Below are 13,271 nucleotides of genomic sequence, written 5' to 3'. Positions count from 1 at the left end.
GTTTTATAGACTATGCTAGAATGTTTACGTTAACTGATGTGTGCATACACACAAATGTGCATGTGTTTCTGTCTGCAAAACCCACTATCCTCTTCTGCGTGGTTTTAGACCCTCTAAAGTGTGCTCTTTTTTATATTTTGTAGAACTGATTTTCTTCAGATAATGTAATAGCCAGTACTTCCAAATCCACAATAGTCTTGGAGAGTGTGTGACATTCTATACCTTGGCGTAGCGCACTGTAACCCCCATATTCTTCATTTTCATATAATCGTGATCTCACATATAAAACATGCCTTGTAAGGTATCAGGGAAAAGGTTATTTTATTTTCAATGGAAATAAATTTTTAAAATTATAATACATATAATCCATCAGGTACAAACAGATACATGCATAAGTTGCTCTATATTTCTGCTGGGATTTTTCAAATAATGCCTTGGATTTAGATGTCCATGCTAAAATACAATAGGAGTTAGATGCCTAAGACCCTTAAGCTCCTTTGAAAACCCCAGCCTGAGTCTTTGTCCCATATCTCCTACACAACCAGCCTTCCTCCCCTCCATTTGTCTTAAGGAACTTTGGCCCAGATCCACAAAGGGATGTACAAACGTGTTGAGACACTGAGCTCCCTTATAGCCTGGAGCCTCCCTGGGCTATGGGATATTCAAATGTGGGTCTCCCTCAATCGCTCCTGTCAGAGTGGCTCCACTTTAATTAAATAATTGAATAATTACATATTAATTGGGCCATAGAAAGAGCAAGAAGACTTTATAACCCAGAGGTTAGAGCACTCTCCTGAGAAGTGGCTGATCCCTCTTCAATCCCTTTCCCTCAGCAGGCACAGTAGGAACTGCAAGAGAGGTTCTCCCACATCCCATGTGAGTGCCCGAAACCCAGGGCTAAAGGTTATGAGGGAGAATATAGGTTCCCCGAGGCCTAGATAAAAGTAGCAGTGCACATGTGCAAAGGCAGGAAGATAGACTCATAGACTTTAAGGTCAGAAGGGACCATTATGATCATCTATTCTGACCTCCTGCACAATGCAGGCCACAGAATCTCACCCACTCACCCCTGGAACAAACCCCTAACCTATGTCTCAGTTATTGAAGTCCTCAAATTGTGATTTGAAGACCTCAAGCTGCAGAGAATCCTCCAGCAAGCGATCCGTGCCCCATGCTGCAGAGGAAGGCAAAAAACCTCCAGGCCCTCTGCCAATCTGCCCTGGAGGAAAAGTCCTTCCCGACCCCAAATATGCTGATCAGCTAAACCCTGAGCATGTGGGCAAGACTCACCAGCCAGCACCCAGGAAAGAATTCTCTATAGTAACTCAGATCCCATCCCATCTAACATCCCATCACAGACCACTGGGCGTACTTACCTGCTGATAATCAAAGATCAATTGCCAAATTAATTGCCAAAATTAGGCTATCCCATCATACCATCCCCTCCATACACTTATCAAGCTTAGTCTTAAAGCCAGATATGTCTTTTGATCCCACTACTCCCCTTGGAAGGCTGTTCCAGAACTTTACTCCTTTAATGGTTAGAAACCTTCGTCTAATTTCAAGTCTAAACTTCCTAGTGTCCAGTTTATATCCATTTGTTCTTGTGTCCACATTGGTACTAAGCTTAAATAATTCCTCTCGCTCCCTAATATTTATACCTCTGATATATTTATAAAGAGCAATCATATCCCCCCTCAACCTTCTTTTGGTTAGGCTAAACAAGCCAAGCTCTTTGAGTCTCCTTTCATAAGACAGGTTATCCATTCCTCGAATCATCCTAGTAGCCCTTCTCTGTACCTGTTCCAGTTTGAATTCATTCTTCTTAAACATGGGAGACCAGAACTGCACACAGTATTCCAGATGAGGTCTCACCAGTGCCTTGTATAACGGTACTAACACCTCTTTATCTTTACTGGAAATACCTCGCCTGATGCATCTTAAAATTGCATTAGCTTTTTTAACGGCCATATCACATTGGCGGCTCATAGTCATCCTGTGATCAACCAATACTCCGAGGTCCTTCTCCTCCTCCATTACTGCCAGCTGATGTGTCCCCAATTTATAACTAAAATTCTTGTTATTAATCCCTAAATGCATGACCTTTCACTTTTCACTATTAAATTTCATCCTATTACTATTACTCCAGTTTACAAGGTCATCCAGATCTTCCTGTAGGATATCCCGGTCCTTCTCTGTGTTAGCAATACCTCCCAGCTTTGTGTCATCTGCAAACTTTATTAGACAGGTGCAAAAATGTAGGCGCTGAGTAAGTTTAGGCACCTATTGGGTGAGGCACCCGTCAGATGTTATTTTGTGGATTTTGGTAGTGCCTAAAAATGGGATGCAGGTTCTTAAATCTGGAATTAGGCACCTCAATTCCTTTGTGTATCCAAGCCTCTGAGCCTGGATTTCATCCTGTTCATCCGTCTATCTGACAGGTTCCTCAGCACATTTCTAAAAGCCACCATCCAGCCGTGCACTGCAACAGAAGACTGCCCTTGTCCCTTGCCGTCACCACCCCTTTTCTAAAATTCAAAATGAAAGAGAAGCAAGAACAGAAGCCAGATGAGAGTGAATCATAACTTGGCTACCTGCCAGACTGTAAGGTCAGAGATCACAGGCCAGACTTGTTTAGCTATGATTGTTTCCATTTTCAGTGTACTTTAAAAATTAGCATGGATTCTCTGAACTCTTGTCAAGGCCACACACTCACTCCAAACATAAGCCAAAGCCTCCTTGACATTTTTATTTCTCAGGCTGTAGATGATGGGGTTGACTAGAGGAGTCAGAACTGTGTAGAAGATGGAGAAGACTTTGTTCAGGTCTCTCAGAGTGGGGGTTTTTGGAGACAGGTACACAATATTCAGGGTCCCATAGAAAATGGTCACCACAATGAGGTGGGAGGAGCAGGTGGAAAATGCTTTTTGCCTCCCAGTGGTAGATGGAATTCTCAGGATTGTGATGATGATGCAAACGTAGGAGATTAGAGTCAATAGAAATGGGGGCAGGGTGAATATGGAGGCCAGGACTAAAGTGTCAAGTTCGATCAGGCGGGTGTCACTGCAGGAGAGTTTAGTTACTGGGGTGAAATCACAAAATAAATGGTCAATTTCACGGGGGCCGCAAAAGATTAAACGTGACATCAGAGATGTTACTATAGCACTAGCCACCATCCCATTGATCCAAGACCCTACTGCTAGCTGGAGGCAGAATTTGCCATTCATATGAGTTGCATACTGCAATGGTTTGCATATTGCTATATATCTATCATAAGACATGACAGACAAGAGACAACACTCAGATCCTGCTAGCCAGGTAAAGAAATAATATTGCAAGAAACAGCCATTTACTGATATGACATATTCATTTGTCAGGAAACTGGCCATCATCCTAGGCAGGATGGTGGAAGTGTAGCAGGTGTCCAAGCAGGACAAGTTCCCCAGGAAGAAGTACATGGGGGTGTGAAGGTGCTGATCAGCCACAACTAACACAATGATGAGGATGTTCCCAGCCACAGTGAGAATGTATATCACTAGAAACAGCAGGAAGAGAAGAACACGCAGTCCAGGATGACTCCCAAATCCCAGGAGGATGAATTCTGTGATGGCTGTTTGATTTCCCTGTTCTGTTTTTGCCATGAGGTGTATCTAGGACAATTAAATGGAAATCTGTGACATTATTTAATGAAGATGATCTAAAGTTTTCATGCAGCAATATAAATGTAATTCCATAAATATTACATAACACAAGTCAGTTGGCTAAGACTAAAATGGTTGGTTGGAAGACTCACTTTTGAGTGCCAGAATGTCTAGAATGATGGGTTGGAATTTTTAAAGGTGTCTAAGGGAGTTAAGCATACAGCTACTGTTGACGTGAAATGGTATTTGTGTACCTTACTTTCTGCCACTCCTTAGAAAATCCTATGTCTTAAAAATCGGTGAAAAGATCCATCCATAAACCCAACAAATGACAGACATAATCACTGTATGATCTTCTCTTCTACCCCACCTCTTGACAAATGGGGGAAGAAACATCCTCTACGTATAGAGTCCAGTGTTGATTTTGTCTAATATAAAATCATTGAATTATAGAAATGTAGAACTGGAAAGGACCTTGATAGACTATACTGTGTATTTCAGACAATTTGTCTTTATTAAATTATAGTTCCCCATGTAGGTACTTGTAGACTGTAATCAATTCACATCTTAACTTCAAAAGAGAGCATTAAAAAGAATTATTGTTTTAAATTGGTATGCAATTTGTTTTTTGTCATCGCATTGACTGTTCTCTTCAACATGGGCTAAAAATCAGCTGGCAAAATGCATGTTTTATGTACCTATTTACATTATGTCTGTGTTTGTAATTACAATTGCACAGACAGAAAGATTGCTTTTGTGTCCAGCCATTTCCAACAACCCAAAACCTCAAAATGATGGAAATAAGAAGTCAAGGCGTAAGTCTGTAACACTGGTTACCACCTTTTCATCACCTGCAATGATATTTGCCAGTATTATATTTTAATTGCAGCTGTGAAAGTGACAAAAAACATCAGTCCCAGCAGCCACCAGGGTCTTCTTGGGGAGAATTTCCATTTTATGGGAAATACAGTAGAAACCTGTTTGCTTGAACCTCCATTATGTGACTTTCTATATTAACTGAACCATCAGCACACACACAGGAATATGGGAACTTGACACTTCATAGACAAATTCAAACTAAAAATAAAGTGTAATTTCAACAGATAATTAACCAATCTAACAACTTTCCAAAGCTTGTGGTGGATTCTCCATCACTTGCAATTTTTAAATCAAGAGTGGTTATTTTTCCACAAGATATGATCTAGTTCAGACAGGAATTATTTTGGGGAAGTCCTGTGTTCTACATGAGGTCAGACTCATGTAGAACTCATGAGATCACAATGGTCCCTCTGGCCTGAGAATCTCTGACTCTATAAAATATATGAAGGAAACAAAACAGTTTGAGGAGAGGCTAGGTGGTTCTCTGAATAAAGTAAATAAAAGGAAGTGAAGTCTGGGATCTTCAAAACCATCAGTGTCTAGAAGCCAAGATTATCAGGGATGCAACCTTATGCTCTGGGTGACCCAATACCTCTGACTGCCAGAAGCCAGGAAGCCATAATTGACAGGTTCTGTTCACTCCCTCTGAAGCTCAGCTACTGGTCACTGGTGGAAGACAAGATACTGACCTACATAGACCATTGGCAAACCCAGTATGGCTATGCTTATGTTCTTATGTTCTTATGATCTATGATAGGAGATACCATGAATGCGGGTGTTGGAATCATAGAATCATAGAATATTAGGGTTGGAAGAGACCTCAGGAGGTCGTCTAGTCCAATCCCCTACTCAAAGCAGGACCAACACCAACTAAATCATCCCAGCCAGGGCTTTGACAAGCCAGGCCTTAAAAACCTGTAAGGATGGAGATTCCACCAACTCCCCAGGTAAACCATTCCAGTGCTTCACCACCCTCCTAGTGAAAAAGTTTTTCCTAATATCCAACCTAAACCTCCCCCACTGCAACTTGAGACCATTACTCCTTCTTCTGTCATCTTCTACCACTGAGAACAGTCTAGATCCAACCTCTTTGGAACCCCCTTTCAGGTAGCTGAAGGCTGCTATCAAATCCCCCCTCATTCTTCTCTTCTGCAGACTAAATAACCCCAGTTCCCTCAGCCTCACCTCGCAAGTCATGTGCCCCAGCACCCTAATCATTTTCATTGCCCTCCACTGTACTCTCTCCAATTTGTCCATATCCTTCTGTAGTGAGGGGACCAAAACTGGACACAATACTCCAGGTGTGGCCTCACCAGTGTCAAATAGAGGGGTTCACAGCTCTATTCACAGCTGTAGATTCAAATCCCTCAACTCCCTGCTGTGAGCTAGGGCAGAAGGCTGTATGTAAACCTGGGGCGGGCCGTGAGATTTCTCCTGCCAGTTATAGGATGTTCTGCACAGCTGAGGCTGGGAATCTCAACTGTGGCATCTAGAAGATAAATATCCAGCTTACAATTGCACTACAGATAGCTGGGTTTAAATTCATAATGTATATTGGTTTACTCTTACTAGTTAATTGAAACTTTTAAACTGAAATATTTAAAATGATAAATGGGTTTTTGAGAAAAGGAACATTTGAAATGGAAACTATTCATTTTTTCTTAAAAATATTTTTTTTCTTGAAAAAAAATACAAAATGTGGGGATATTTTTTCTCTTTTAATTAAAAAAATGCAATTTCTCAGTTCAGTTTTCAGTAAAAATGTTTTTTGGAAATCAGACATGTCTACCAAAACCTAATTATTTCTAACCAAGACTGGCTTTCGAAAAACAAGACATTTTACGGGAAATTTAGAAAAAAATATGGGAGGGGGGAATTGAAATGTCCTGTGAAAAAATAGTTGACATTTTCCAGTTGGCTTATTATTGACCAATCACAGCAAAATATAAACTGCCCTTAAAGTAGGAAAACCTTGCATGGAAAAGGTAAATAAACACATCATTGTTTTTCCACATGGTTAATCTAAGGTCTTGTGTACACTACCGCTTAATTTGAAGTAATTTACGTTGCTCAGAGGTGTGAAAAAGCCAACCTTCTGAGCAATGCAAGTTACAGCAACTTAAAGTGGTGTCCACACTGCACTATGTCGGCAGGATATACTCTCCCGACGACATAATTTCTGCATCTTCTTGAGGTGGAGTAATTATGCCAATGGGAGAATGCTCTCCCGGTGGCATGGGCATAGTATGTCTTCCCCACATTCATTACAGCAGCTGTGGTGATGTAGCGCGGTTGTGTACCTAGCCCTCAATTTAATAAAAAAGCGTGTTGAAGTTTCATTTACCACAAGACTGCTATAGAATAAGTCTGACTTTTTTAGGACATATTTTCCCCATTTAAACACTAAAATAGTATGAACAATTTACATGTATTGAGTCCTTTTCATCTTCAAAGTATTTTACAATCCTAAGGCCCCAATTCGGTCAGGTGCCTTAGCACATGGCCAACTTTTTCTGCATATCACTTTAGTGCTGTGTAGATTTATGCATGTGTCTAAGTCCCATTGGCTTCAGTGGGACTTAGGTGCATGAGAGCTAAAACTGGACCAAACTAGTTCACTTTTTACATAACCCTGTGACTTATGTAGGGCTCCAGAGTAGAAAAATCCTACATCAGGTAGGTTGAGTGGAAAAGGTTTTCTACACTGCATAATTTTATTGTAAACTAAGAGAGTGGGAAAGTGTGTTTACCTTAACACAGGTACAGAAGAAACCCAAAGCTCAGTTGTGACCACTTCATCCAAAGACAAGAATACAGGTGCTGCAGTCTTCTATTCCCACCTACTTCATGGGCTTCCAATCTCTCAGTAATGAGACCTGTCTGCTCCTGATTAGAGACTCTGATGCTGCTGCCATCCTTGGTGCGTCTTGCCTTCTTTCTCTTAGCAGACAGTGAATATCTCTCCTGTTTCATCATTTATCTTGCAGACAAGAAGTGAAATCTCCCTTGACACCTCTGCTAATGAGCATTTTCAATTATGGAGAAGAGCATGAGAATAAAGATTTATTTTATTTTAGACAAATAGACATCAAGGGTAATAGAGTGAAACAACCTCTGGGGTAGGTCATGGGGAGAGAAGAGCTTCTGACTTCAAATAATTGTTTTCATCACACTTACGGGATGAATGCTAGGTTAGCAGTGAAGCAATATACCACCATTGGAAGCAGCAGCATTTGAAGGTCCTCTTGCTCCAGTCCTTGAGCACCAGAGTCTCTCATTGACAAAAGACAATGAGGAATAATTCAGAGTCAAAAGTTAGGAAATTCACATTGACGTTTTCAGCTTCAATCTGATCTCTGCCCTCTCACCGCATCCACGTTCTGTATACAGGACAGAGACACCCATTGCTACATAAAGGGAACTCAAATCTCTACTCTTATATATGGCTGCAATTCAGCAAATTAGGACAACTCACATGCTTAAAGTTAGCCACATGATTAAGTGCTTTGCCGAATTGGGGACATGTAGGAATTAACACAGCATATAACCTGGGTCCCACATTATATTATGGTTCCACTTACAAATAGTTTATAAAATCTTAATAAATATTTTAATTCATGGTCAATCAATTGTTACGGAGTCCAACAGATGAATAAATTGCTTTTAAATATGGCTTATAACATTCAACAACATCTTTAAGACACATAACCATCAACAACGCATACTAATCAGATCTGTAACATGCTGATAACATCTATTGCTCACATACTACTTCCTTATCAACTACTTAGAAATGGAAGCTTAATGCTAAGTGAGACCATAATAAGAGGTGATGTATTTGCCATCTCATGCCATTACCTGCACCTGCCCTTTCTGACCGCTCCTGCATATGGGATCATATATAAATATAAGAGGTTGGTGGTCGGATTCTGGCTTACGCTGAGGGGCCTTTATACTAAACTGGCTGTATAAAAGTGAGTGTAAATTACAATTACATCCACTTTCATTTTCTTGTACACTACCAGAATACTGTAAAAGGGCCTCAGTGATTATCTAGCTATCCTCTTACAAACCTCTCTATTGATGAAAAAATGAATCCTTTTTGTATAAAGTTTACCCAAATAAATTCACACACATTCCAAAGTTAACACAATCTGAATATTTGCTGTGGTGATTTACCTACTTGATTTTAGTTTTTGTATGTTGTCTCATTTTTCTTTTTATTGATTTATTTCATTATTATGCAGTCTGAGCACCTTGAAATGATTTACCAATAAACCATGCTTCTCTTATTTGTGATATTTTATTCTAAGTGTGAAGGAGTAACTGCTTGACACTGATACACTGATATTTCTAATTAGAATTTCTTTTTTTTGTCATAAATAAAACAACTATGAAAAATCTATCATTAAAACCAAATTAGCCTAATTTAATACCACAATGGATTTTTTTTCCCTGTGGACAGTTCTTATGAACCAAAATACACCAAATTCACTTCACACAAGACACCTAAGAGACACCGGTATCCGCCTATGCTTGTACAGCCCACCTCACCATAGTATCCCAGCATCTCACTACCATTAATGTGTTTATCCTCTCACCACCCCAGGCTGGTAGGGAAGTGATATTATCCACATTTTACAGATGGGGAACTGAGTCACTGAGAGACAAGGTCCCAGAGTTTTATAAGTATTTTGGTACCTAAATAAAAAGATAGGAGCCCAGTGGGATTTTTAAAAGAACCTAGGCAGGTTGGGTGCCTAAATCCTATTGAAATCAGTTGGAGTTTGGCCCCTATATTACTTAGAACCAGATTTTTAGAGGTATTCAGGCACCTAGTGGGAGTTTTCAAAAGCACCGATGCACCTAACTCTGATCAATTTTAATGAGAGTTAATCCCCTAGTCATGTCTCAAAATCCCAGTAGGTGCCTATCTGTTTCTTTAGGCGCCTAATGTCTTTAAAATCAGGCTCTAAGTGACTGGGACAGGTCATACAAGGAGTCTGTGACAGAGTAAATGATGGGACATGGGCATCTTCAATCCTAAATTAAAATCCTAAACACTGAAGTGCATGTTTTTTCTGCCTGACACCAACAATTTAAGATCAGTGCAGGCCTGCGACTGAGCAGGTGACTCAGTTTGAACTAATGATCTGAGCAGGTGACTTACATTTCCATTTTAGGAAAAGAAGGCATTCCTAGAGATTGCCATGTGTTGCTAGATAGCAGTGACCGTGGCCATATGCCCTTTTCACACACAGTCCTTGCCAGTGTGTCTCAACTAGGCCATTTAGAAGTCACTAATTCTTAGGGTGCACCAGAGTGGAATGTTGTTGGTCTCAGCTGTCCCAGCAGCTCAATTCTTCTGTCCTTGGAGCTCTGGTGATATTAGTACCAGCAGAGAATGCAGCCTGCTAATTCAGCAGACCTTGAAGACACTCATAGAGAAAGATCACAGATACAGTTCGATGACAAAGGCATTTGGCCAGGTTTATTGCCCAGAAGGTGCAGCCCTAATGATTTGCACAATTTGCACAAATACACTGAAAAATGAGTGCTCTGTGACAAGGAGCGGCTCAGTCAGGAGTGGGAATCTCTCCTGTCCCCTCGGCCACACAACGGGTTAAGACAAGGTCCCCCAACATTTATAGACTGAGTCAAACAAGTGGGATGCACAGCTTACGTACATCTTACATGTTTCATGACATTTGTTTGTTACCTTCTCTTGTTCCTTACATCTTGGACACAACATTCCTCTTCCTTGTTCTGTCACACCATTTTACCTTATACTAGATTGGGGCATAGCTGTACAAGCCTTCTGAAATGTATATACATAAATATCTAATGCCTAAGACTTCTTAGGAATGCCTATGTTTTAGCAATGTGAGCAGCAACTTTGCTAAGTTCATGTGCTGGACAGTGAAATTATAAGCATCTGCTTCAATATGTGGCCTGACTTTGGTTCCCAGCCTCTGGTTCAGACCTTAGATCTTGCACCAGGCCCAGTGCTCCAGGCTCTCTCGTTACTACATAGGGACATTCTGACATTTTGATACTTCAAAGAGGCCATTTTGGGGGGTGGGGAGGAGGGAGGTGGACAAGATGTTCCCACAATTTTTGATTCAGAAATGTCAAAACATTTCATTGTTACCGAAAAGAAACATTTAATTTTGGTTTGTTGACCAGAACTGAAATGTTTTGTCTTGAGTCACTTCAATATCAATAACATCTTCCTATTGATTCATACTGTCTTATGGGAGTTATATCTCCAGTCACAGAATCATAGAATGGCAGGACTGGAAGGGACCTTGAGAGGACTTCTAGTCCAGTCCCCTGCACTCAAGGCATGGCTAAGAATTATCTAGACCATCCCGTATATTGACAGAGATTTCACAATCTCCTTAGACAATTTATTCCAGTGCAATATCTCATGCCTGCCTTCTTTGCAATGAGCTGGGCTTCCTGGCCAGACTGCAGGTGTGCGCAAAGGGAAATGTAGTCAGATCAAGGACCCTAGTATATAAGGGAGAATGGACACCTGAATTACAACTCCCATCGGGCAAGTGGAATAATAGGGAAATACAGTTCATGGCTTCAAGGTCAGATGTGACCAATGTTATTATCTAGTCTGACCTCTTGTATAACGCAAGACATTATTTCCCCAAACATAATTTCTCTTTGAACTGGACCATATATTTAATAACTAAATAAATCTGAGCTTGATTTTAAAATTCCAATGGAAAATCCAACATAACCTTTGTTAAATTGTCAGTTAATTATTCTCACTCTTAAAATTGCATGCTTAATTTCCAGTCTGAAATTTGTCTAGCTTCAATAAAGGTTAATGTTAAACCAGTTTTATTTTGAACATATTCACAACAAACCATTTTAGTTCACTTCCACAAAGCAAAACATTTTGATTTGCACTGAATAGAATTTTTTACCCTCCCATGATCGTCCTCACTCCCAGGCTCTTACCCGTCTGGCCAGCCCCCCTCTTTGGGTGCTGGTGCAAGGGAGGGGTCATAAACTAGGAGCACAGGCCCAGCACCCACCCCCGTTTATGAGGGGGAAGGGACCCCTTGTAAAACTATGAAGGGGATTGCTGGTGCTGGGCTTTCTGCCGTCTCTTCCACCGATGTTCATTGATTGGAGTAAGCTGAGGTTGCTGCAGCAGCAGAGGTGGGTAGCACTGCCTCCCTCATGGAGTCCCTCCCTGAGGGGGTTATGGAAGGTGCCCCCCTGTCGCTTTGCCATCCATGCTCCCTGTAGATGCTGTAGTTGCTACTTCCCCAGCTGCTGTTGAGGAGGACCCCGTAGGGGCGGGAGGGGACTTTGATTCTATTTTCAATGAGATCGAGGCCTGGGCTTGACTCCAACCACCGAGCAAGTGGACGCCCCCATGCTAGGGGGCCTCGGTCACAGCCCTTGTAATCTGCCACTCCCCCCTCTCACTTTTCCCTTGCCTCAGGCGGTTGCCCCTGCTTTGGCCACTGCAATGCCCCAGGACCTGGCCATCTGCCCAGCCACGACTGGTAATCCGGCTGACGCCACTGTGCCTAATGAGGCAATGGCTGATGCCGAGCAGCTGGGCTCTGAGCCTGCAGGCATCCTTCCCCATGAGGCAGGGCAGCAGCCTTGCCATCCCCCAGTGCTGTAATTGTGGGTGCCTTGGTTGATGAGGCACCCTCCGTCTCATGCCCACTGTAGCGGGGTGGTTACCCATTCCTGCCCTGCATGGCTTGAAACAGCCCAGGAGAGGGCTAGGGCTGGGAGCAAAGCCCCGGCTGATTGGGGGAAGTGGCTGCAGCTGGGGCCATGCCCCAAACAGACTAACTGGGCCTTATAAGAAGGCCAGGGCAGCCAGAAGCTCAGGACACTCTCTCTGCTTGTAGAGAGAGAGGGGCCTGGCTGCTAGGGAGCTGAGCAGGGTATTGGGAGTGGATCAGAGCTGGGAGAAGGCTAGAGGAGCTGGGGAGCTCTGGCCTAGGAAAGCCCCAGGCTGTGGGCCTAGCTGAGGGCCTAAGATCAGTACCGGGTCTGCAGAGGGGCAGCCCTGCTATAGAGAGAGGCAGCAGGTCTAACCCAACCTTGCCTGTGATGAGTGGTGTATACTGCAGTCTGCCCCAGGGAGTGGGGCTAGATGGTGATTGGCAGTAGCCTTACACTGAGGCAAGGTGGGTTTAGTGGGTTGGGGTTCCCCTGGGTGGGGAGACCCAGAGTGTGGGGGTACTGTCAGGGGGCCAGCAACCCAGAGAAAGGGGCACCGTGGTCCTCGGAGGGACACGCAGACCAGCAGTAAAGTGGATCACCAGTCTGTAGGGGGCACTCCAGGATGCTGGAAGAGCTAATTCTCATGGACGACCAGCAGGAGGTGCCGCAGGGGTGAATCCACTCCCTTACACCCACCAATAAATCTCCAGGCATGGACGGGCTGACTGTGGTGTTCTACCGCATATTCTGGGATGTCCTTGGCCCAGATCTTGCCACCGTCTGGGACAAGTCTTTGGAGAGCGGGGTCCTCCCTCTTTCATGCAGGTGAGCAGTGCTCGCCTTGCTGCCGAAGAAGGGGGACCTCCGCTATCTCCAGAGTTGGCGTCCCATCTCACTCCTCAGCATGGACTATACGGTTGTGGCAAAGGCCATCTTGCGGAAGCTGTGGTCCGTGCTGGCGGACGTGGTCCAGCCAGACCAGACTTACACCGTCCTGGGCTGTACTATCTTCAACCATCTCTATCTGGTCCGGGATAT

General features: G+C 42.9%; 1 protein-coding gene across 1 annotated transcript; it reads right to left on the bottom strand.

Annotated features, from left to right (window-relative positions):
• Window positions 1–2,666: 2,666 nt before the first annotated feature.
• LOC123347786 (olfactory receptor 10A7-like) lies at window positions 2,667–3,389 on the bottom strand. The gene has a single exon (XM_044984979.1). The coding sequence runs from the start codon at window positions 3,387–3,389 to the stop codon at window positions 2,667–2,669; it is 723 nt and encodes a 240-aa protein (XP_044840914.1).
• Window positions 3,390–13,271: the final 9,882 nt, after the last annotated feature.

The sequence above is a fragment of the Mauremys mutica genome, chromosome 13, assembly GCF_020497125.1.
Source record: "Mauremys mutica isolate MM-2020 ecotype Southern chromosome 13, ASM2049712v1, whole genome shotgun sequence".
NCBI classification, from domain to species: Eukaryota; Metazoa; Chordata; order Testudines; family Geoemydidae; genus Mauremys; species Mauremys mutica.
The sequence above is the reverse complement of the archived record's forward strand: the minus strand, read 5'-3'. Positions and strand labels throughout refer to the sequence as shown.

What these genes read in the sequence shown, in the direction of transcription:
- LOC123347786 (XM_044984979.1), bottom strand. Translation starts at nt 3,389, where the DNA reads ATGGCCAGTTTCCTGACAAATGAATATGTCATATCAGTAAATGGCTGT.